A 26,682-nucleotide genomic window follows, 5' to 3' on the forward strand; every position below is an offset into this window, starting at 1 on the left:
CCGGTTTTGAGGTGCTGCATGCACCATGACCTACTACACTCCTGACCTGCCCAGAGAGCACCTCTTCCAGCGCCCACGTTCTAGTTCATACCTTCTGCCGCTAGGGCCGTCACCTACGAGCGGCGTGGCGCTAGGCAGCACCTGTTCGCTGTCGTCTGCTTCAGCCATCGCTGTGGCAGTGCAAATCGTTCTTATTGTGCATGAATTGTGTATGAATGTGTAAAATATGGCAAATAAAGCGATATGATTCCTCGTCAGAGTTGGCTGCATTCGTGTGGACGTTTGAAGCAGAAATAGAACCGTAAAAAAAGCACACAAAGGGTCACAGTGGCAAGCAGACGGGAACTTTTCTACAAATGAAGGAAAATTTATTATGAAAATATTTCTTGAATGAAAACGTAGTCCAACGAGATAAAAAAACTATTGTTAGGCATTCATTGTTCACACTGAATCACGATGGTTCCAGACGATACGCATACACAAATTGCAGAAGATACGCAGAAACACAGTAGGTCGTGTGCAGAAACTTGCAGACGGCAGATAGCTGCAGTAGTCAGCTCTAATAGTGGCCGCGTGCAGTTTTTTTTTTTTAGATGAGCTGACACCTCAAATGTAAGTATGGTGTATTGCTGCGTGCCATATTGCAAATCGGAACAAGGCAAACAAAGTAAAGTAAGTTTTCACGAGTTTCCTGCCACAGACATACGGGAAGAATGGATCGAGGCAATTGGAAGAAAAGGTGAGTCTTGTGTTTTTGAGAGTCGTTTCAATTCAGAACGAGTTGCAAGCTAGCAAGAAGCACCAGGGTGCTTTAGTAAACTTTATTTCCGTGTGTTATGCTAATTCACTGAGCTAAAAAACATGAAAGCTTTTTTAAAGTACCGCGGCTAATATGGCAGGCTCCACAAATAGTGCCAAGAAATTTAAATATAGCACACAAGAAAAAAGTAAATATACGAAATCTGTAAATTATGTAAAAATGCGTAGCGGTGGGTTGCGAGGGGTTCGAGCACCCTTCCCGAAGGCTGCCTCAACAAATGCCGCCGAAATCCATAAAAAAATTAATGATATGAAATATTTACGTGCTGCCTCCACAGTTTGTCTCTCTGTGTGTGTGTGTGTGTGTGTGTGTGTGTGTGTGTGTGTGTGTGTGTGTGTGTGTGTGTGTGTGTGTGTGTGTTTAGCGATGGACAACTCTTGAACACTGGGTGTCACTGAAGTTAGCGACCGAATTTGGTCAAATGTATTTCTCATCTCAAACCTCTATCTTCCCATACAGCTTTGTTCGTTTCTGTATAAGCTTACTTAAGGTAATTAGAAACGTTACGCCGGTAACGAAATGTGGCGATTAACTGTTCACTCTATATAGGGCTGGCAGGCGGTCGGGTATAATGACATAATTGAAGTCCTTCGTGCACGTATAGGCAGTTTGTCACAGAAGCAGACGCATGGTATCAGTCCGTCGCCCTCCTGCCGGCCGCACAGTAGCAGACGAACAGGTTATAGGTAGCGCCACCTACGGCGAGCGATTGAACGAGAGCGGGGACACGCGCTCCCATAGGAACCCCGCTATCTGAACAGGTCAGGAGTGTAGTAGGTCATGGCATGCACAGCCGCACAGCCAGGTGCTGCGGTCATGGCTGTGCATTTAGCACCTCGTGCACTGGTTTATGTGGTGTAGGCATAGCATTCGAACGTACCTTTTTCTATCATAGAAAGAAATTACATGGAGGCAGGAAATTTTTCCCCCATAATACAGTGCCTAGAAGATAAGCACCATATCCATGGGAAACTGTTTTCTATGAAGTCATGGAGCCTCTTCAATTATTCGCACGGTCTGTCCATGGATGGATGGATGGATTGACATGGCTGTAGCCTTTAGATCGGTCGGCGTTAACGTCATCTTTGTCTTTTTTTTCTTTAAAGGGACACTAAAGTGAATTAACAATTTACGTCAGAGTAAAAGCAATGTATGGCTAGATCTAAAACGACAATATTATCAACAATATTGCCCTACTTACCAAGAAATCAAAGTAAATGCACAAGACCACAAGCGACGCAGTAGAACATTTTCGAAATGATCCCGATGACATCAGACAGACCGCCAACAATTAATCACTAGTAATCGATCGAACTGTACTAAATAAAGAACCTTCCATCCACCAAAAGACGCAATAAAATGCTGCTTGTTCGTTTCTGTTTGATTCATGCAAAAAAAGAACCGCTGGAACGTTACAATGGAGAATGGCACGACTGGTTCAAAAATTATATTTTCGCGTGGTTACACGGGACAGGTGGGGCTATCTAGCGGGGTGCAGTTGAAACAAAAACGTCTGCAATCTTGAAGCCAATGGCGGGAAATTAATCAATGACCGTTGTTGCTGCTGTGGCTCCCGCTACTTGCGATCTGCTGCTACTAGCGCATTAAAACCGGGCAACGCTGTGCGCGGGAACAGTGACGTAAGCCGGTCCGGTCGGTCCACTTCTAGAGGCGGGTAATTTGCAGTACACTAACCAGACGCTGACCACTAAAACGTGATTTTATTTCAAAATAGGCCCTTCCTTGGCACAAAAGTAACACTACGACGTTTCTGGACCGCCATTTAAACAATAAACGTCAACTTAAAGTTGCCTTTAGTGTCCCTTTAAATAGTGGAGCTAAGGACTAGTACTTTGCAGTGAAGGATTTAATTTTCATTCGTGCCTTGATTGTAGCCCAGATGACCTCCTTCTAGTTATTTCTCCCTAAATTCCAGTGCTTCGAAAGAAATCACAGCATATCTACGGAGTTAATGATGATGAGTGGGGCGAAGCGTCCATCAGTCCCTGCGCCCTTCCATTCGTTCTTGCATTCGTCCAACTGTCCATGCGCCCATCCATCTGTAGTCCCTGTACGTCCGGCTGTGGTCCGTACATCCATCCGCGTGTCCGTCCATCTAGTACCGCCATCTCGCATCTTTTCATCACGATCGTCCCTCTCCTTCCCCTGTGGCATATACCCACTCTTCTCTCGGGTATATGCCACTGGCGGTTATGCACAACGACAACAGGGGATGCACAAGCCACGCCATAAGGAGCTTCGCCCCTATAACTCTGCGCCATCATCCTGAACTAAAGTGTCAAGAACATTATAAAAACATTACAGAACATTATAAGAGCATTTACGGAGCATTATAAAGTGTTCGGCAGTTTCCTCCCCCTCTCCACACGCACTGCATATAGTGTCTACCCGTTCGTATTTGTCCCGATAAGTCTTGGTACGCAATATTCCCGTCCTCGCCTCAAACAGTAGAGAACTACCCCGAGAGTTATCATAGATCCCTTTCTTGGCAATTTCCTGCTTAAAAGCTGAATAGATCTCTAGTGCAGTCTTCTTAATCAAGCCTATTCTTCACATGTCGTTCTCTGCTTCCTTCACCTTCTTCTTAACCGATAGTTCTTTTTGGTTTGGTCCCCTGCTGTTTTCCAAGTATTCACCCGTCAATTTTCTGGTTTGCTCCCTCCATTTTGTATCGAGAGTCCTCATGTACAAATAGCTGAAAACCTTCTTAGCCCTATGCTCCTTCCCATTTCTCTCAATTGCTTCTCAAATTTTATCTTGCTGCTAGCTTCCCTGACCTCGAATAATGTTCATCCCATGCCACCTTGTACACCCTGATTTGGTGTATTCCTGTGAGCTCCAAAAGCAAGCCTATCTACTCCACGTTGCTTAGTTTCTAATCTTGCTTGAACCTCTGATCTCGTGAACAAGACCGCACTGCCAAACGTCAGACCCAGCACCATGACCCCTCTCTAAATTCCTCTCACAACATCAATCTATTGCAATCATATCCACAGTATGCCCTATTTTTCATCACCGCTGCATTCCTGTTACCTTTATTCGTTATGTGTATTTCGTGTTCCCTTAGGTACTCGGTCCCATTGCTTATACATACACCCAGATATTTGTATTTATTCGTTATCTCTAACATGACCTCCTGTATCTTAAGCTCACTACCATCATTATCATTGAAAATCATGACTGCTGATTTTTCCTCACCCAATCTGATATCTAACCTATCTCGCTCATTACCGCAGATGTCTACCAATCCCTGTAAATCTACCTTGTTGTTGGCCATTAGCACTATATCATCTGCATACATCAATGCTTGTAGTGCCTGTTTAATGAGTTTTCCTTGTTTGACGAAAGAGAGGCTGAAGCCAAGTCCACTCCCCTCTATTTTGGCCTTTCATCTTTGTAGGTACATCATAAATAACGACGGGGACAGGGGACACTCCTGCCTAAACCCCAGTTTTATCCCTGTGGGCTCGGATACCTGTTATTCTCATTTTATAACCACCTTGTTACTTTTATAGATATCCTTTGAAAGATTAGTGACTACATCTTTCACACCTAGTGTTCTCTTGAATCACGCTATCATACACTCCCCTGACATCCAGAAATGCTAGCCTTAGAGGCATCTGTTCCTTTACTGCTACTTTGATGCACTGAGTCAGTGAGAACAAATTGTCTTCCAATCTCCTTTGTTTCCGAAACCCATTCTGCAGTTCCCTCAGCACCCCCTCATCCTCTATCCATGCCTGCAGTCTTTCCTTTATATTCTTCATCACTAGCATGTAGACCACCGATGTCACTGGACGGTAGTTGTTTATGTCAGCTTTGTCCCCCTTTTCTTTATAGATCATGCTCATCCTGCTCATTTTCCGCCCAGAAGTGACTTTACCATCGATTATTGTTTAGCTCGTTGCCTCTCTCAAAGTTTGTTTGTATAATTGGAATGCCATCTGGGCCTGTTGATGTACTACTAGGAACCCTCTTCTCAGCCTTTTCCCACTCTAGTTGTGAAAATAAAGCCACTGCACCACTTGATCAATCGTTGTCTATTAAGGTGCATACGGGACTTCTTTGTTGAAAATTTTCTGTCATATCCTTGTTCTTATATATTCAATGGCTTCGTCCCCTTCTAGCCTAACCCCTTGAGCTGTACTTATAAACCGGTGCTCTAGGCTTGTCTCATTACTAAGGGAGTGTAGATATATGGTTCCAAAATTTTGTAGTTGCCTTTCTATCCTGTTTATGTACTTCTGCCCGCCACTGAGCCCCCTTTCTTCTAATCTTTTCATTGATCAGAAGGGATGCTTGCCTTCTACAGCTTAGAAAGTTGTGCCATTTTCTTTCAACATCATCTGTCGGTTCACTCGGCCCCGCTGCTTAGCATATTTGTGTTCCCTAGAAGCTTCCTGATGTTTTGCTATGGCTCTCTTAATTTCCTCATCCAACTAAATGTTGGGTTTGTGTCTCGCTCCTTTTCCGGGGTGACTTGTCACGTGCCTTAGCAAGCTGCAGCTCAGTCTAATTAGATCTATGTACATTCACACTGTTGCACTATCCTCAGTGATTGCTTTCTCAATTTGTTTAGTAGCTATTGCTATTTACCTTTCTAAATAGATATTCCCCTGTGATTGCTCATCTTGTCTCCTTTCCACTTTCATTGCTTTTACAAAACTTAGCTTGATACGTTTGTGATCACTACCCTGACTTCTAGAGCCCCATTGATCTATGCACATTCTCCCGATCGAGCCTATCATACTTCCTACGTGACATCAGTGCATAGTCTATCGTCGACTCCATGCAGCCTTCCTACCTTCCATGTTTTTATCTGCCCTTTACACTTCTCAGTACTGTTGCAAATGATCAAATCATGCCACATATCCATGATCATTTTGCCTGATGGGTCAGTATACCCAACTATATCTTCTATGTGCACATTCATATCTCGTAGTATAATTATCTTGCACTCTCCTCTTAATTCCTCAATGTCATTTGTTACACACTCACCCATTGCCTGGTTTTCCTCTCTGACCTTTGCTCCCGTCCACAAGCACATCAAACCATGCAAGGAGTGTCATCTGCCCGGCTGCTTTCTCTTTTAACCATAAATGTTCCCTGGATCCCTGGTAGACTCTTTGCCAACCCATACTTCTATGTATAAATGCCCCAATTCCACCGCCCTGTTAGCTGCCTTCTATTCTATTGCAATATTCCAAGACATAGGAAGTCCTGTTTTCAAGGTGGTTGCTCCATGTAAAGATGTGTCTCCACAACCCCATATACCATCAGCTCCTTGTGCATAACGGCTCATTTATCTCTTCCCACTTCAACCTATTCCTGCCACCCTGCGTGTTAATATACCATATGTCTTATTTGGCTCGGTCCTTGTGCTAACGCCGATTTTTTCTCCCACGTACCCCATGGCCCCTATAGAAACGTCTATGCGGTGTTGGCCTCATGGCTCTGGGTTTTCCTAAAAAAAATCTGTGGCTTGACGACCCATTCTATTACCAGCCCTCCTGCACGTCGCGCCAGTGTAAAGGGGTTGTGCAAAGGGGCGAGCGCCGGGCTCGTACACGCCATGGTTCACCTCCAGGCTCCAGGTCAGTCAGCGGCAGCCAGCGGACAGCCCGAGCAACGCGTTCACCTGAGACGTTCGTTTTTCGCGGGCAGTTCTGGGGCAGCCCCAAAGCTCCGCCCGTCTCTCGGAACGCTGCCACAAACATGCCACACACCATGGAGGAAGGAGGGAGGTGATTCTCAAATGAAAAGAAGATAAAAGTGAGCCCCGTAACTGTCTCTCAGGGGGAAGACACCTCAACAGTAGCCTACGAGGAATGGGGGTAAGGAGGGATTAAAAGGATAGGTAGGAATTAAAAGTATAGAGATAGCGAGAGGAGCAGGAGGAGAGAGAGGCGCAGGGAAAACCACATACGGAAGTAAGGAGAAGATAGGGATGATGGACACAGTCGCAGAAGTCCGAAAACGGGGCACCACTCAGCTAGAGCTCATTACGTCGGCGTCAGGAGGTGGCATAGGGCGAGCCAGTCGGCCAGAGCTGTACTGTCGTCGGAGATCGCGGGGCACAACTGGCGGTGGTGGTGGTAGTGGTTAGAAGAGAAAAACAAAGCACCTAATTTCAGCAGCCCGGTCGTGCTTCAAACTGTGGCACGAAATCAGCGAGCGAGTCCGGAGGAAGGAAATGTGCTTGGCACCCACCGATCGAAGCGCATCCAAGCCGATCCGTTCGCGTCCTTGGCGCGTGATTTCGTGTGTTGCACTTGTTTCGTGTTGGCTGTTCGAGTAGAAATGACATAACAATGCCAGCAGTAATGGAACTCTTCGATGCTGCTTCTTCGCCTGGACGCTGTGGTGTTCAGGAATCTGGTGAGCCGTCCATCAAAGAGCTGCTTCAGCGAGCGTACAGTGCACACGTCAGCGAAACTGAAGGTATGATCATAGAGCTTCTCTGCTATTACTCTCATTACGTCATAGCTGTGCGAAGAGGCCAGTAATTGTCGAGGCACTTCAATCATTCTCATTTGATGAGTGCTCAGACCATGCGGTGCGAGAAGCTGAATTTGTGCCTCACATGTGGAAAGCGCCGGCGCGTGGGTTAGTCGCGTTATGCGTACGTCGAATCAAACATTTGTACCTCACGCCTAACTGAAGATTGCGCCTCCGTACGTGTTTCGACGAACGCTGTGTACATCGGACGTACGCGAAACCGCGAGTCTAAAGATACGTCGGTTGTGCGCGAATCCCAAAAGCTGAAGGTACGTACTGTGCGTCAGAAACACCCGGAACCGCGGGCCTAAACATACGTCTGCTGTCGCGATGTAGTGGGGCGCACCAGTCGCAGGGTGGGTCGTGGCTACCGCGTAACAGTCTGCAAAAGAACGACAAGGAACGAGCCAGGTGAGCACAGCCGATGAAAACAAAAAAACTTTGAGCATTGCATAGTTGATGAACGGCGTCGCGGTCGGTGGTGCCAGTCGTAGACGTGTGTCAGTCGCCGGGGTGAATGCCTCTTTAAAGGTCTACTGATAAAACTGAAATCGTGATAACTTGTCGGATAGGTTTGTCTAGGTCTTAATATCTACGATTTTTCATGTAAACGACGAATTGCCATCTGCGTCACAAGTTTATGCTAGCTGCCACGTCTCTGGCGAGCGTTCTCACCTAGCAGACCTTTTGAACACAAGAAGGGACAGACTCGCGCGTAAGTTTGCCTCTGCAGTGCTTTTTTTTTATTGGGGAAGGGGGGGGGAAGCACGCTTATAGTTGCAACCTTTGAGAGCTGATCATAGCAACGCACCTAGGGACTTCGCTGCAAAAAAGTGCCCAGCGAATGTGGATGTGGTTTTCTGTGTTCGTGTAGCCAGTTGAGTTTGCATGGAAACCATTCCAGATGCCGCCTCACTCGATGCTCTTTCAAACCGCAACTTCGACCGTCTTTCAAAAACTAACCACCGTGCGTGCGCCCGCTTTTCTTTTTTTAAAATCAAGTGCTATAACCAAGCTTGATTAGGCGACGAAGTTCAACGTCCGATGTATCTTTAGACTCCCTGATCCGCGCTTCCGTGAGTCCACGAGATCAATCGTGCGAACAAATGGGAGAGGGGCTGGACGGGCTGGTTGAATTTGGAGCCACTTGAGTGCAAGCTCGAGAGAAAGCGCGACATCCGACGCATCTTTATACTCTTGGTTGCGGGTATACACGTCATGTGTATCTTTAGGCTCTCTGTTTCACGCATGTCCAACGTACCTTTAGCTTTTAGTATTCGGGTACATTCGATGTACCTTTAGACACAGTGTTCTACGAAAGCGGCTAATAATATCGAACAAAGCAAAATAGGGCTGGACTTTTCGTCTTTTGGTGCAATTATGTTTTCAATTTCTTGGAAACCTTCACGCACACATCTATGTAAGCGCCACTAGCCAGGAAGAAAGAGAAAAGGAAATGAAAAGATTGCTGTGCATGTTAAAGTCGTGCTTTTGGCTCCATCTTGCACTTACACACTATAAACATAGCGCTGTTAACTATGTGGTCCTCCCATCTTGTATACTCACTTCATTATGGTGACAGTGTCAATTATTAGGGCAACTTGGCACTTGCTGGATGAGTTGTTTGAGCTGTGTGGCCAGTTAACCCTATAATCGAGCTTGTTCTCAAAGTTGCCAGAGCTTTTTTTGTAATGAATCCAATGTATCAAACATCGCTAAAAACAAAATTGACACAGAGGAAGAAAAGACTGGAGCAGCGATTGTTCTTGTCTTTTCTTTCTCTGCATCCGTCTTGTTTTTTTTTGTGTGCGGCTTGCTATGACGGATCCATACCAACTGGCCCAGCTGCCTACACTTCAGTCTGTAATGGCACTGTTGTGAAATACGCGATACGCGGACTGTATGTACTTCCAAACAATTTTTGTTGGATTATGCATAATACCTGCAACCAAGGTGCCTACATTTTTTTTCCTCTCCTTTTTTTTGTTGCACTTGATGAAACTATTTATCTCTATTCGGATGCTCTTTGTGTGCCCCCATTCATTACGGTTCATGGCATTGTTCAAAGTAGCCTCCTCCTACGCTTGTTGGATCATTTGAATTGGACTCCACAAAAAAAAAAAGCACCTATAGTCGATTACAGCCTAAGAATAAATGTAAGCTCTTCCCACAGCAATCAGCATCCCACTCAGGCATAATTTCCATATATGTCTTACTGAATTGCAGTTGTTTATTTACGTGACGTCAGGCAGATTTCGCGGATTTCAGGCATATCACTTCCCCGTACAGGCTCGAGTTCATTTAGCAAGTTTTGGGTTGAAAAGTTTTACTTCTTTGCAAATTTCATCGAAAATTCCTACTCCTCTTATCTGTAAAACATAACATTTTCACAAGGAACGACAAAGTTTGAATTCATTATATGTGTAGTATTTGCATTACCAGTGGAAATCTGCTCACGGTTTGAATGGAAATTGCCAACCATTGCTCTGTTGCACAGATGATTGACCGGCGAGCTGCAGTTCTGGAAGTGGAGCGTGTATTCATTCTTAGGTTGTAAACAACTATGATGGAATGATCTGCAATATCCAATTTAATTTTACATTCATTTAGTGTTTACAAATTGTGCTGAGGACTGAATTCTGGCATCGACTGTGAGGAAACGGCTCTGTAGGTAATTATTTTGAGCCGAAGTAACAGGAAATAACAAATAGCAAAATGCCCTCCCCCCCCTCCCCCATGCAACTGTTCATCACTGACATACACAGCAGTGGATTTGCATGGCTTATTTGGCACAAAATGTGGCATAAATTTCTCTCTATATTGTTGTTAATATTTTATTATTCTTGCCCCGCTGCGGTGGTCTAGTGGCTAAGGTACTCGACTGCTGACCCGAAGGTCGCGGGTTTGAATCTTGGCTGTGGCGGCTGCATTTCCGGTAGAGGCGGAAATGTTGTAGGCCCGTGTGCTCAGATTTGGGTGCACGTTAAAGAACCCCAGGTGGTCGAAATTTTTGGAGCCCTCCACTACGGCATCTCTCATAATCATACGGTGGTTTTGGGACGTTAAACCCCTCATATCGATCGATTTTATTATTCTTATTACTTATTTTTGTGTTTGCATGTATTTGAGCCATTCTAGCTCAGTACAAGGTTTTTAAGCAGTATTTACATGATTTTGAGGCATTTAAAATAGGGAAATTTTTTTTCCAAGGTAAACAGCATTAATTAACGCTCTTCTCATGCCAGTGTTAGATAACACATTAAAAAATTGGGAGACCATTTAAGTTCACTTTTTGGAGTTGAATGCAATAGCAATATCCTGTCCTGTCCCTGTTGTGCACTGCAAGCACTTAGTGCATAATCTTTAGTGTTGATGTTACTCGAGAAGTTTAAACTGCCAATTACTACAATGATAAAGCTGAAAGTGGCTTGTGTCCGGCACCTTTCACATACAGCTGCATTCTGTGTAATAGGTAGCATACTTTAAACCATGAGCAATTATGGCCGTGAAATATTTTCAAACTTGCTATGCACCCACTACACACAATAACCTGTGTGCCATTTGTGATGGGTGGCCGTCTTTAAACCAGGAAGTCGTAACGATAATCATATGTTCTGCTCCCGATGGCTATGTATGCTTGTACCACGCAACATTAATGTAATATTAAATTTTTTATTGAGACATTTGTGTGTAGGAGATGTGTGTTTGTAAAGCATGAACATTATTTTCACTGAATTTCCAAGCAGAGGAAGTCTTTTTGATGGTATTTCCAAGCAGATGTGTGGCTGTGTGGTAGAACACCTGCTTGCCATGCAAACAGCCTGGGTTCAATTATTACTCGGACTCTTAAGTTTTATTTATTTATTTTATTTGCATTTTTATTTGTTTTTCTGTAATGTAGAAGATAATTTTTCCCTCACAGCCAAGGATGCTAAAGCTGGAATTTCTGCTAAATGAGCTTTTTAACACTATCACATTAAAATATTTTCCTTTAGTTTTAAACTTTTCGTTGCCCAGCATGTACAAACCAGATCCACGGAAATAATGGACATGATCACAATACGTTGGCACAGTTCCACTGAGTGTGCGTACACTGCATCCTACATGTAGCCTAAATTGGAGAAAACGCTTCCCGAGTTTCTGTAGGGTTATTCACTCTTCCTTGTTTACTGAAGTTGCCACTTGCCCAGCATTAGACTGGCCAGGCGGCTTTTTCTTTAGGTAGTGCGCCACTTAATTACAGGTCTGCACCTAAAACTGACCATCAGTGGCCAGTCCTTGGCAATGCATTGCAATCATTATGTTTTTGTCATTTATAATTATTAATTCAAACACTTCAAAGATTCTGCACATTCTTTGTCAGTCACCACAATTGTCATGTAACTTTTCAACCAATTTTTCATCTTGTGTTTGTTAAAAATGCAAAGTAATTGATCCTTCAAGTTATACTGACTATTTTAATAGAGAGGAAAATAAACAACCGTAGTTATGTGCTTGCATCATGAGCGTAAATGCTGATTTAATAGTTACAGCAGTGTATGTTTCAAAAGTCGAATGATCTCTGGCTGAGAACCAGATGGGGTTTCTTTTTATGAATTATGTGTATTATTAATAAGTGTGTGGGCTCTATGTCGAATATAGATGACACCTATGTAGACGACATTTTTCTTTTTTTTTGCAAACAGAATAGCTGGTTCGCTCCATTTTCTTTCTTTGTACATGTACATGAAAGCACAAGCCTAGATTGCTTTGTACGCTGTCTATTCCCTTGCTGTGATGGCATTACTCTGATGGCATTGGTGTCTGTTGGCATTGCTGTCAATATTACTGCAATGATGGAATGCATCAGAGAAAGCTCTCAACAATATACTGCTTGCTAGTTGATGGTGCAGATGACAAACATATAGGAGTGACAATGGGCAGTATAGTTCTGCTCATGGGTGTATGTTAGATTGACTTTCAACTAGGCAAACAGTGTTACAATCAGTGTATCAGACCATTTTGGGCGTGTTGATATGTCATACTGTAGTTTTCTAGTGCACAAAAAACACACGAACAGATGAAGACAGGACAGACGCTGCTTGCAATGTTCATTCCAGAAAAAGGTAACCGTATAGGCTATATAGGCAACATCGCTTTTCAATCACCATGATCGCACGCACTTGCCAATTCACATATCTTTCTGCAGATAGGCTGACTTCTTACATGAAAGGGCAATTGATGGTTTTGAAACACAGTTATCAACCAGTCTATCAATCATTTCAATTTGGATTATATCGTGGGTCAGCTGATCTTTGCTCGTACCGACTAATGGACACTCATTAAAAATAGGCATGTACATGGTACAGGCATCGTCACTTGCAGTGCTGCTTGAATTACTTCAACTGACAGTGCAAGTGGAAGCGCCTGTCCTGTCTTCATCTGTCCATGTTTTTTCATGCGCTAGAAAACTACGGTGTATTAGAATGAAAGAAAAACCAAAAATGAAAAAAAAAGAAGATATTTTTGATCAAACCAAAAATATAACCGAAATATTATTTATTATTTTGTCCCGTAATAAAACCAAATTTTTAAAATCGTCTTTTGGTTCATGCAGAAACTTGACAATCTGAAACAACCAAGGTTATGCAACATGATTGTTCCACACTCAGAGTACAGTACTAGCGCATATCTCAGTCAGGAATTCCAAAGTATAACAATGTGCTGAAAATGTGTGACAGGATATAAAGGTGGCCTAGCTGGTAATTCATAATCGTTCAGCGAACTGGGAGCACGGGGGGAACACGAAGCAAGGAAGAGGCACACAGCACTAGCGCTTGTTCTGTGTGCCTCTTCTTTGCTCCGTGTTAAGCACATGTTAAATACGCCCCCCCCCCCCCCCATCCCTGTGGACCTAGTTTTTTTTCTAGTGTTAAGGTGGCAACCCTATCATTTACTTGCACCGTGTGTGACTGGCAGCTGGTGGCATAGGTGCTACTCGTACATCTTGCGAGCCGCCGTTGCCCCGTGATGCCAGGCTGTGTTGAAAAGTTGTCTCGATACTGCCACTTTGCTATCGAAACTGAAAGTATTTTTTAAGGTGGCAGTATTAAAAATAAATATTTGATGCATTGCCAGGCACCACAGTACTCTTTTAAGGGTCATCAACACCAGTGTTCTTTTTTCTGTTACAATCCGAAAATATTCACTATTCCTGTGAGTACTCTTTTAAGCTTGCCTCGTGAATCGTCTTTTGCAAAAAAATTTTAAAATATATCACGTACGAGTGTAGTTACACGTATTTGTCTAACATTTGAAGTGCTTTTTTTTTTGCCTTCGCACCAGCGATTGTGCCGAAAGCTACACAGGGATAACAAGTGGCACCTCATCAGCGTGTGGCACGACCTTGAAAACTTTGTTTTCCTAATTTTTTTATTGGTAATTGCAGTTCACTTTCAGTGTGACAGCGAGAACACGTGCAGGTATGATAAAGCATCCTGTGATTGCTCCACAATGCTCAGCTCAGCTGACGGTCGCTGAGTTTGGGTGCATGGTGCAGTAATTTGGTTATATGGCATCATCTAAAGAGAGAACAGGGAGTGATTTCTACCCAACTTCGAAAATTAATTGTAATTTCGAAGCCACTGATTTCGTGATATGTGTCTGGGGTGTTCTTTGGTGCCTCTACTACCGATTGCCAGCATTTTTTGCCAGTGCTAAAAAAAGGGTGTGGTAGGGTCCCTTTAAACTTAAAGCAGATGCTTGATGACAGGCTGATGATTTGATTGATATGTGGGGTCTAACGTCTCAAAACCACCATATGATTATGAGAGACGCCATAGTGGAGGGCTCTGGAAATTTCGACCACCTGGGGTTCTTTTACGTACACCCAAATCTGAGTACACGGGCCTACGACATTTCCGCCTCCATCGGAAATGCAGCCGCCGCAGCCAGGATTTGATCCCGCGACGTGCGGGTCAGCAGGTCGCGGTATCAACCTTAGCCACTAGACCACTGCAGTAGGGCTTGATGACAGACTAATGCAGAAGCTACAGTTATTGCATCTTTTCTCGCTTGGCGAGCGTCCCTTCACTGTAACACCTTTTTGGTGTTACAGTGACATTGCATTGGCATTGCAGGGGGGTAGTATGCAAATAAAAGTGAAGGAGTGTAGTATTTCAATGTCCTTTTTTCAGGCCAAATCAGTCGATCATGTCATACACTACATTGCCTTGTGTTGTGTGCAGGGTGGTGCGTGCACAGTTTTGGATCTGCGGCTGATTTTTATTCTGACTATTTTCAGGCCTACAGAAGCAAGTGTTGTTGCTGACGGCACTAGTCTCCGAAAAAGAAAAAGAGTGAGTGATGACTTGTTTTTTTTCTTGTGTTTTTTCTCTCTATCACACACTGATAATTGAATAACTTGAGCATATTTGTAGCCTTGTCTAGGCGACCACATGAAAAAGGCTCGCATACGTGATGTAGCAAAAGCTTTTTTTTTTTCTTTAAAGAGGCCCTGCAACACTTTTTCAGCATGGTTATAAAACTCTGCCAATCGGTAGTCGAGGCTCCCGAGAACACTCAAGCCAAATTTTATAGCGTCGCACGTGGCCTGGAGTATACAGTAAATTTTCAAAGTCAGCTAAATATCGCTTTCTGTTTTTTCAGCAAATGATGCTACATACTCAGAAATCACTGTATTAGAGGCCAGTGTCATGCCATTGGTTTATCTGAGCATGGTGTGCTTGGGAGTTACTGTGGCTGCTGTGGGAAGCCATGACCTGGCTATGCAAGCATGGCTGTCGCACTGAAAAGCCGCACATGACATACGTTCGTCCTCCATGCCATCTCTCCTGTTTAGGTTATAGCGTTTTCGTCGAGAGGAGAGAAAAGAGAATGCAATTGCAGCGTGTGACAAACCTTTGTAACTACTCATACTGGACGGATTCTTAAAATTTGTGCGGCGAACTGTTGCAGGGCCCCTTTATTGGGTATGTTTTTATACGTCAAACGTATTTAAAATTTTCTCTGCCACAAAAGTTGATGCACTAAACATTAGAAAAAGCTTAAGGCTAGTCTTCAAGCTTCATAATGTACTGTAAATCACTGTTTTAAGTCTGTCTGTTTTTATGCCCTGGGAGGTGGTCGCGGTGAAAGTGGGGCATAATAATGTGACAGACTGACTTGCACCAATGCTAAACTGTCATAGCATGCTGTACTTTCTTTTGTCTTCTTTTATAAGCAAAGTTATCATACATCGCCCTATTTTACAGTGAAAGCTGTTACGATGTCACAAGGGCTGATTCTAGCGTTGTCATTGTTCACCGTGATAGTGTAACTACTATCACGTGTAATAAGAAAAAAACCTTACTCAGTACAAACTACTCAGCTTGTCAAATTATCTTGCACCAGGCATGCAAAGTCGAAGGCTTCTTGCAAAAAAGTCCATGCTTGAAGACAGTGGTGGTGTCAGCACAAGGCCACAATATAATTTTACAAGCTGAGAAGAAGTTATTGTTAACACACGTTCGAAAATGCCGACAGACAATCAAGTAATTGGAAACAAAAACTTTCTTCATAATGCGCCAGCTGAAACACGTTGGTGGGGACTTCGATGTATAGCTTCGCACCAATTTTATTGCAATACTAATGGAACGCAACTGCAGGAAGTTGCCAGAAGGCAAACTGCACGCACTCAGGCTGCCAGATGATGGCCAGAATTTGTCCTCGTACGTACCTACTGCATCAGGAGTGGCTGTCCTAAGCAAAGGATTAAATTTAAATTCCGGCACCTCACCGAACTCGATGAGTGATCTGCGTCGTGGAGCGAGTCATCACACAGCTTTCTCCAGAAGTAAGAGACGAAGTTCGCACACACGCTACCGGTGTTCTGTGAAAGTGGCAGACGCATGATCCTTGTGTCTGGTCTTCACTGACGGAAAAAAAGGTCATAAAGGGCCTCTGGAACAAAACCTCTATTGCCATACTTCTTACGAACTAAAGAAACGCCTTCGTGGAACTCGGAAGTGAGTATGATCAGAAGACGGATTTGCTCTCGGATGGGGATAGTGACGTATGGTTATGAAAAGAGCCCACGACAAGCCTTCAAACAAAACTGCAGAAACTGCTCTGGTAGGTTTTTCAGTTGTACCACATCAGCAGAAGCACCTTTACTATTGCCTCCTGTGCATTCATGGGTCTTCGCATGCCATATGTGGTCTATCAAAAGTAAGCAAACCAGGCAATCTAATATTACTCATCGCTAACTTCAAAAGGTCACCGCTGCACGGACAAACAGATCCATGGAACTGCCATGGGGGCTTTCATTTCTGTTACCACAGGAAAATTGGTCATGGAGGTCATTGACCTGAAGACGCTTGTCGACTTCGTTCCCAAGCTCAAGTTAGCTATGAGGATGGCAGCTTCTACATTGTGAATAAGAATGATGCCCCACGGCTCCTGCATCTTCTCAACTCTATAAAACCTGCCAGTCAGTTTACCACAGACTATGAGTGCAACAGCATCCTTTCTTTCCTCAATGCTCAGGTGAGCCGTATCGAAACTCGCCTTTCATTTTCTGTGCACAGGAAAGCACTCACACCTGATACTACATTAATTTCAATTTGTGGGCGTCTCTCATAATCATATGGGGGTTTTGAAACGTTCAACCCAACATATCAACCAATTTTAATTTGTGCCACCAAGCCTGCCCCAAGCGATTTGTTGTTTCTATCCTTGTGACGGGGGCAACACGCATTTTCTCAAGGGATGATGCAATGAGGAAAGAGTCCCAAACAGTACACTGAGAACTACCGTATTGACGAACGGGTACCCAAAAAAGTTTATTAAGAATGTGGAAGATAGTGTCCTCCATCTCAATAAATACCAAGGCAGGTCGTTTCGAAGGCACACTGGCGTCCCATATGTTCCTGGGGTCAGCAAAGCACTAAGCCACATCTTTTCAAGATATGACCTTCGTGGTGGGCACACGCCGTCCAACAAGCTTAGGAATCGGCTTGTGAACGTGAAGGATCACCTAGATGGCAGGTGATACCTCGGTGTTTTCTATAAGGTGCCATGTGCACTCTACAGCCGCAGCTACAGCGACGAAACTGCCAACTTCATCAGGAGATTAAAGGAACACCAAAGGGACGTGGGCAACAACGAGAAAGCATCAAATGCCTTGGCCTAGCACGCTGATAATCACGCTCATTTGATCGATTGGAACAATGCCGCTATAATTGCCAAGGAAAAGAATTCAGCCACGAGACTGCTTTGGAATATGTTTTTATCCATACGACTAAGGGCACAATCAATAGAAAATATGGGAATCAACCTGCCAATTACACCCATTTATTACGTCACATTTTAGCACAAAAAGTGACTTACGGCTGTTGCCTGCTTAGTGTGAGAAAAGAGTCTGTATGGGTCCCGAAATGTCTCTGTTTTTTCACCCTGACTTTTTCAGTGAACGCATCTACATCATATAAAGTTAAAATTCGCTACGAAGAATTTTGCAACATAGCAAACCTGTGTTGTTACTGCCTCCCAGTTTCATTGAAATGAATATATTTTTCTTCTGGATTAAAGAAGTAAATTTCTGCCCCAATACTGGTACAGTAAATTTTTAGCAAGCACAAAAAAAGAACATCAAATTTGCATTGTCTTTAAAATAACCCAGTGTCAATGCATCTGATCACAAATTTAGTCTTTTAAAGTTGGAAGCTTAGTTCTGTCTGCCTCGGTGGATTAGTGGCTAGGATGCTTGGCTGCTGACCGAAAGGTTGTGTGTTCGATCCCAAATGCGGCGGTCGCATTTTGATGTAGGTGTAATGGTAGAGGCTCATTTACTGTGCAATGTCAGTGCACATTAGAGAACCCCAGATGGTTGAAATTTTCGGAGTCCATAGTGCACCTACTGACATCAACACTAGCTTGCTGTCAGGCTACGGTACTAATTCTCATGTCCTCAAGTGGCAGTTTGGCTAATTGTGATGATGTCAGGTGCTGAAACTTCCAAGATGCCAGCTTATACGTCATCAACACATTTAAAATGGCTGCTTGTGAGTCAACAACGGAGCTACGGTGTGCCGAGACTGTGGAAACGTTGCAATATTGTGTGGGAACCTGTGATGCAAAGCTTGTACGGTGTTGTGACGTCAGGGTATAGTAGGCACCAAAAGTAGCTTCTAAATACATACTGTAATTATCTTTCCAGGGTGCAGTCATGCTTAGCTGTACATTTTTCGGCTCTTTATGGCTTGGTTTTTTTATTAGATGCAAAAGAAGAAAACGAAAAATTTTTATGTCACTGCCCCCTTAAGGTCTATTGTTTGTAAAAGTAGGTCACGGTCTGCTGCTCTGCGCAGCTTTTACCATGTGCCTCTAGTGAGGGCCCGCGTATTCACGGTGAAATGCACCGAGCGTCTCAATCCGATATCTTGCCTTTACTGTATCCTGACTACATACTGTACGGGCACAGGCTGTGTGTCAATACTTCAGCAAACCTTTGGTTTTAAGTACTTTAAAAATTCATTTAAAATCTTACCTTCTTTTGCTTTGTTTTTCACACACATTAGTAAGCCCTGCTTTTGGAGGTGAGTGCCTGTGAATGCTTTTCTCATGCTTCCGCTGGCTTCTAGTGTTTAGACTTCAATACTGCTCGTGCATTGATGTTCATTACCACACTGGGTGCTTGCAATCCATTACTTCTCAGCTCTAAGAAGTGTCTTCTCTGAACAGGTTGCGCAATGTTTCCTGCCAGCGTTGTGCTTCTGTGAAGGACACCTTTGAGCGCTACAAGGCCAGCAATCAGCAGATGATCGAGAAGCTGGAGACCAAGATCAGGCTGCTTGGTGAGCCCGATTGTCTACGAGGTCCCTTGAAGGCTCCTTTTCAGATAGGTGGTTTTGTTGTCAGTTGCAGGAGAATGGACACTTGTGCTTCTCTCTTTCAATGTGACCATGTCCCACTGGATAAGAAATCAAAATGCTTTTGCTTGGTGCAGGCCCTGCCAGACTATATGATAATCTTCACAAATGGTTTTGGAATACTCTAAGATTTCACATACAGCACTAGTGGTTGAGCAGTCTACTTTGAAACTTGTGTGAGCGCCAGTGGTCATGCTGGAATATTCACTCAAGTATAAAAGACTTGTTCATCTGTGGTCACATTACTTACAATCGACTCTGCTTGCCACTGCCACTGTCTTGTGTTGCCACTGTCTTGTTATTTGTTTCTTACTGCCAGCTTGTCTTGTAAGCTATAAGCAGGAGGGGATTGTATCAGAGAAAGTGTTCAACTGTCTGTAAAAACGTTTTGTAACAAATCTGTGAAACAAATGTGAAATTTGGTGTTAAACAATTTTTACAGCATGTAAAATGCAGGAATCAATGAAATTCGGTAAAACATGCACGATAGTGCAGGTGAAAATATTGGCAAGAAGATCCACAGATCACAGAGAAGTATGCACCATTTAAATCATATAATAATGAGAAAAGAAAAATCACAAGATTATACAATGAGCAGATGTTCATGCAGTGGTTTGCTCAGGCAATAAAAAGAAGGATGCCATCATTTTTGTTACCCAGTGAGAGTTACTGACCTTGCTGGGCACATGATCACTCAATAAGCTGTTCAGTCTTTATCAGTTTGATTGCTGCATTATTGCTCACTGTCATAAAGACATACCCAAATGTGGGGAGGGGAGTTCGGGTTTAGAATGAAGGGTTGAAGTCGCGAAAAGTTGAATTGCTAGAAGGAAACTTGTTACTGTTGCAACAAAGGCAAGTGCCCGTGCCTGAACTTTGACTGCAATGACTTTAATTTTTAAATGACTCCTCATTACTGTAAGTTTCAAATTTCAGTGCGATATACTTTTTATACTTTTAATGTCACAGCACGATTAGTGATGTATGTTTACTGGTATCCTTGGAAAATGTGAAGACTGTGTTATAAACACCACCAAGGTGCGACTTCAACGAAGAAAGAACTTTCCTCTAGGCCTGCGAACTAGCTCAGCTTTCTCTCATTCTTAACTTGAACGTAATCTAGGTTCATTGTAAGCTGCAGTATGACAACTGACAGAAACATAATACTGGAGACGTACTCGTTAATTCTTGAAGAGGACTGAGCAGATCATGTCCACATGAGATCAGAGGGAAGAAGTGGCCATGCACTGTTGGTCATCTCCGGGGAGTATTCACAAGGCCCTGTTGATATCAGTGAACTGTAGCTCAAGTGGCAAGAATGATGTTGTGGCATGTTAAGTAGAGGGCAATCCTTAGTAAATATGCCAGATACAGTACAAACATGCATTATTATTTCTGCAGCTTCAAGATTTCTAAATAACTTGAATGATTCTTTGTTTTTTCATTAGTGAGGGTGCTGACATCCACATAGTAAATCGCATCATGCTGTGCTTAAGGGGCATTATCAGTAGAAGAGTTTAGAGTGCAGTTTTAGTGATCAGTACTTATGATTTCCTGTCTAAGGGATTGATCACAAGAACACTCAAACTTCGTATTTAAAGGTTTCACTTCAGACAATGTGCGGTCTTTCTCGGTTAACACTTGGTAAGTGATATACTGCTTAAGGGGGGACGTGGCAAGTAAAACTAATTTTTTTATTAATGTACTGTTTGTGATGAAATTTGGTGTGTGTATGTGGATGATTGTGAGGATTCCAAATATGAAAACCGTTTTCAAATACCTCTTGTACTTTTTGAGTTACAAGCATAATTATACTAATTAATGCTCTTCGCACTTAAAGAGATAATTATTGCTAAATGAAATTATTTTTTCATATTATTATGTTCCCAAAGCATCAACTTGTGCAAAGAAGCTATTAGTTGATTTTTCTAGTTCTTGTAACCATAAATAAAATTTCCAAAACATGGATGTTGTTTTGCGCACACATCGCAGTAATTATAAAATGTGTTCTAAAAATTTTAAATGATGAGTAAGAAGAGAGATAAAGCTTTATTGCACTGCTAAAGGCCTCCTGAGCCTAGTGCAAAAAACGGAACGACTCTATCAGTCTTTGTTAAAAAATGACAGATGTTCTAGCGAAGGCACATAGGCGAAAATCAAGAGTTGAGAAAACTGACTTTGAAAGTTCACTCTTGTTTGGAAGTTCACAACATGCCTAAAACACTCAGAATCCTCCTGGGCAGTAATCCTGAGATGCTGTGGCCTTGGCCTCTGTAGAGCGCAACCCAGTTTTGCGCTTCTTTGTCGTGGAACAATGCGTCTTTTGAGCCCTCTTCACCCTTTTGGCATCCTTTTCGGCTGCTCGCCGCAAAGAGCAGTCTCCTGGATTGAAGCCCAGTTGAGCAGTGATCTCTTGCAGCGCACTCTTGCAGCCACCATTGAAACGGCAGACTGCATCTGCAACTGCACTTTCCACACTTCGAAGGGAGGCGAACTGGCTCTTGGACTGGAGTGACCAAATGAGGCTGTTCATACTCTCCACAGCGTTCTGGGTTTTTCCCTGCGCACACCTTTCAAGGAGCTCTTTGTTCGAGAGGCGCTTGTAGATTGGCAGCAGTGCCACTCGCACGTGAGGGGGCAGTTTATGTTTGTGAGGCGGCAGCGGCTCTCCCTTGGCCAATGCCTGATTGTGCGGGCACCAGGAGTCAGTCCCACTTGGGCACAGGTCGTGGTGTGGATCCTGGTCTGTGGATGTTACATGGTAATAAGTGGCCATGATGGCCCTCTCCATGCCAGGAACATCGTTGGGGTGGCTCTTAATGGCCCAGCCATAATAATTCGTCAACTTCTTTATAAGGCCCTGCGTCAGCCGGCCTTTGCCACCCATGCTCAGTCCTCGGCCTTTGGATTTGTGCTCATCAAGAAGGTTGCGCAAGGAAGTGCCCATTCTTTTTTTCACATGGTTCACACACTCCTGTTTCTTAATCAACATGTAGCCATACACCTTGTCTTGCGTGAGGGCAAGGTACGTACGGCTGTCACCGTCGCAGAGCACATTGATGTATCGAAGCTTGTACTTGGTAAACGATCTTTCAAACATGATCCTCGCTGCTTCTACTTCCATTTGGCCTGCATTAGCATCGGTGTTCTTTTGGCACTGTGGCTTGTGTTTCTCAAGCCACTCCTCATAGTTGTCGTCACCAGGCTTGGGGCCAACAGCACAGCCTTGGCAGTAGTTGGACAGGACACAGTGGTCCAAGACCAAGCCTGTGTACAGCTCGATTACACAGCCCACGCCAATATGACTTCTGTGCCCCCTCGTCATCCACGTGCCGTCGTAAATGACGTCAATGTTGCCTGGCACTCCTCCTAGGTCCTTGTAAATGTCATGCACCTTCTGTGCACTTTCTGCTTCAATGCGGGTGGCAGCTGATGTGGTGGCAGGGTGGCTGTACTTCCTTTGCAGTCTCTGGTAGGACTTGTGGTGCAGTGCTCGATGCGAAATGTCCATCGCAGAAAAAATGTCATTTATGGCAGATTGTTTTCTGCCAACTGACTGCACAGCCCTCAAAGCACGCACGTTTACCTCAAAGGGGTTCGTTTTTTGTTGCCCGGAGCACCTCGGGGACGACCACGCACTGTTCACTATGCCACAATTGTCACAAAAAAGTGCCATCCTCGCCGCGAGTCCAAGGCAGTGCGTAGTCTCGAGGCGTATCGACCCTTCGTCGCACTTGTTGCACTTTACTGACGAAAGCAGACCGTTCAGCATCTTCTTATTTACAATGAAGAATGTGGAGTCCTTACCGCCGTCATTTTCGTCGCAGCCTTCGTTCAGAAGCTCGAGCTTCCGCTTTGAAGCGGATTTCGATGCTACGGCATCCAAAACATCCCGCCTTGTCTGCGCCCGCTGCGCGATTTCTTCACTGCTCGGAATCTGGGCCGAAACTCGCGATAGAATGTTCGACGCGCGCACGCCCGGAGTTGCAACGGCTGCCGACGCGGTGCCACCGCAATCGGGTTCGCGAGAGCGTCCATCACGGTCGACGGCATCCGGCGGTCTGACATACGACGATGTGGCACCTTCCACACTCTCGGCCTCACAACAATCAGCGAAGGGTCTGAGTAGAGGCTCCGTGACGCTTGAAGAGCATGCTCCGTCCGGAACTGCGACTGGGACGGCAGCCGCAGTCGTCTGCCCTTTGTTCCAAGCTTTCCGACGCTTGCCGTACTTGTGGACGCTCCGGAACTTTTTTTGCGACAACATAGCACCGCAGTATGAGCAAGCACTCAGAAGAGACCACCGATGTAAACAAAGCTTGGTAAAAAAAGCACGCGAACTATCACAAAAACAGCCAACTGGCAAAAAACGAAGCGCACGCCGGATGATTCTCGACTCGGCGGCCGCAGATGCGCTCGCGCTTCCAAGGTTGCCAAGGTGCGCGGCGCAGCTTTGACCAGTAAGAGGTCGCGCCTGCTACCACGTGACCCGCGCAGCCAATTGCCGTTCTTCGTTTTCGTTTTTTTACTTGCTCCTCGCGCTTTTATTTTCACTCGGCGAAATACGAGACCGCGACCATCGGGAAGCCGGCTTTCTCCTCTTTCCAAAGCTACCAAAATGGCGGCCCACGGTCAACAACTTGGCGCGTTTGTGCGGCGTGAACAACACCGTTTCAGGGGCTTTTTTTTCGCACTTTTCGGCGACTAGCCTCGGCAAAAACACTATTTGCGGGATTTGTAGCGCACGTTTCGCTGTAATATTTTAGAACAAGGAAGTTGAAGGTCTGAAGATTACGAAAAAAAATAAATCAGAAAATCGCATATTTTGACCAAAATCGGCACTTTACTTGCCGCGCCCCCCCTTAAACTGTGGAAAAAACACAATGTAGTCGCTTTTGTCTCCTTTGTTCAGAAGTGGCAATTATGGTAGCTCTTCAGGGTTAGCCGTTTGTGCATCCTTTTTATAATTATACTTGTTCTAATAAGCTGCTAAAAACAGTATCCAATGTCGCATGCACGCGGCAGCCATCTGTGGAGTCGGCTTTGCCTGGCCAAACAGGCCAGCTAGCAGAAGGTGATCGAAATAGATCGTAAATTCACGCCCGTAATGACTCGATGATCGCACTTTACCCCAAACACAACCGCCAACGCCTCCTTCAGGGTTCCCTCTGGCTTTCGAAAAAAGGTTGCCAAACAACGAGCACAAAGTTGCCATCTTTCTTTAAATTTTGCCAAAAAAGTCGCCACTGTATGGCGACTGCCTACTAACATGTGTGGCGTGCCTATTAACAAAGATTCCTAATTATATATAGCCCCATGGACATCAATAACATCTGTAGCCCCTTAATTATATTGATGTTTGTAATGCCAGTTGCATTACCCGCTTCATCATGGTAGCACCCGGCATTATCAGCGTCCCTGCATGCTAGCGCCTCATAAGAGAAGTTTGCGATGGTTTTAGTTAGCGTGAATGCAGGATAAAGCAGATGCTATAACAAGAGAGGAATGGCATGCGTAGCGTTCTTGCAAATTTCGAGAATTTAATTGAGTGGAATCACGTGTTTGATAATTGAACAGCTTTACTACACAACAAAGGTAAGAAATTCGAAAGTAGCTCGTAACCGTAGCAATGCACGCACCATGTCTGTGCTGTCATGCGTACGCTAAATACCGAATTCACTCGCGTAATGAACGCACTCGCATAATAAATGCACCCCAACTTCAGTCATAAAAATTAGGATTTTTTTTTCTGCATAATAAGTGCACCCCCTACATTTATCCGCTGCAGTCCTGCCAGCCGACACCTGGCACTTCCTCACCGGGTGGGTCTCTTTCATTTTTTAATCATTTTGCCGACCCCCCTCGGCCACCGCGGCTTGCTCTCCCTCACCTTCGCCCGTTGCCGCATGCTGTATTGTTTATCTTTCTATCTGTGTGTGACACATCCCCATACTTATCTGTGTGCCACAGCGGCGTTCATGAACGGTGCAAGTGTAGAGGCAATGCAGCTGATGAGCACACGGCGAGCGAAGGTGACGAAGGTCCCCGCTGTGGCGCACAGCCAGATAAGACGGGGGATGTGCTGCGCTCAGATAGAAAAAAAAAAAAAAAAAAAAAAACGGCACGGGGCAACATGCAAAGCGGAAGATGGGGCGTAATTTTGGCTTGTTGTGTGCTCAAAACTGCCCGCGCCAACCAATCGACGGTCGCTTCGTGCCAATACGAAAAAGCCCAACCGCGTGCACATGATTTTCGAGCTATGACGACATGAATTGCTGTCGTGAAGCGTGATTCGTCGCTATGGCAGGTTTCTGGAAAACCAGAAAAAATCGCTTGTCGTCCAGAAAAGATCGTGGCGATTTCCGCAACATGGTAGCACCCCGATTTTCGCTTCGCTTGTTATCCGCGCATAGAGGAACTTCTCATATGTAGAAGCGAGGCGGTGGTCGTATGTTGTTGTTAATCTTGCTATCAACGGTTTGTTTTGATGCTTCGGGGTAGCTTGCTACAATATTGGTTACATGCTACAATGTTAATGGTGTCGTCACGGTCGTCCTGCGAGGTTGCCGCGAAGTTGGCAAAGTGGGCCGTAGATTCGTAGTGCACGCTTTTCGGCGCCCCTCGAAATCACAGCAGATACCACTGTTGCGGTTAAACGATTGCGAGAAAAGATAGCCGCAAAACACTTTTATGGCGTGCGTGGGCGGCCCGGAGACAGCTTGCAGAAGATAGCGCCATCATGCAACCACCGAAGATGAGTAAAGTGCAACAATGAAGCTGTTCTTAAACAGTGTATGCATATGTAAGTTGCGAAACGACAAACGACCTAACTTTTTTTTGCATTACCGCATTTTTTGCTCCTCCCACAAAAGATCTCATGAAATTTACCCCGCGTAATAAACGCACCCCCCAACTTAGCTCCAATTTTTCGAGAAAAGAAGTGCGTTCATTACGCGAGTAAATACTGTATTCAGATCAACGCAGTCTCTGAAGGCTGTCCAAGAAAGCAGACTTCTTTGCCAGCCTGAAAAGAATCTCAATAAAAATATTTAAACTCTACATAAAAAATCAGGGGGCACTACAGCAGGGAAGAAGTCGACAAGCTATTTACAACAGTTGGGGCTGTGGTTGGGGCTAACCGTCACCTAGGCATTTCAGAAGCGAGACATTTGAAGAAGCTTAAATATCTTGAAACACCTAAGCACACACCACCACCTCGGGGCACGTGAAAAGTCTGCTGGCCTAAGTTGTGCTTTAAGGCTGCTGGTGGATGCACCAGCGTGCCAGTAGCTCCAGAATCTTGGTGAATTGGGGAGATAGACACGAGGAACAGGATAGACATACTAAATTACATGTAAAGTGCACCTCCTACTGGTGAGTCTAAAACTACAAAAAATAGAAAAATGTCGCCCGTTCGTTGTGAAGACATTGAGA

At 44.5% G+C, this 26,682-nt stretch overlaps 1 protein-coding gene across 9 annotated transcripts in view; it reads left to right on the top strand.

The window, feature by feature from the left end:
- Positions 1-6,391: 6,391 nt before the first annotated feature.
- Positions 6,392-26,682, top strand: part of LOC119170873 (uncharacterized) — a 127,052-nt gene continuing 106,761 nt past the window's right edge. The window contains exons 1-3 of one of the 9 annotated variants that reach the window (XM_075886502.1): positions 6,392-7,282; positions 14,622-14,676; positions 19,061-19,221. In XM_075886502.1, the coding sequence (XP_075742617.1) occupies positions 7,153-7,282; positions 14,622-14,676; positions 19,061-19,221 (346 nt within the window). In that variant the 5' untranslated portion in view covers positions 6,392-7,152. The other 8 variants (XM_075886503.1, XM_075886508.1, XM_075886507.1 and 5 more) reach the window with 8 other exon arrangements.

Source organism: Rhipicephalus microplus, chromosome 2 (genome assembly GCF_043290135.1).
Source record: "Rhipicephalus microplus isolate Deutch F79 chromosome 2, USDA_Rmic, whole genome shotgun sequence".
Taxonomy (NCBI): domain Eukaryota; kingdom Metazoa; phylum Arthropoda; class Arachnida; order Ixodida; family Ixodidae; genus Rhipicephalus; species Rhipicephalus microplus.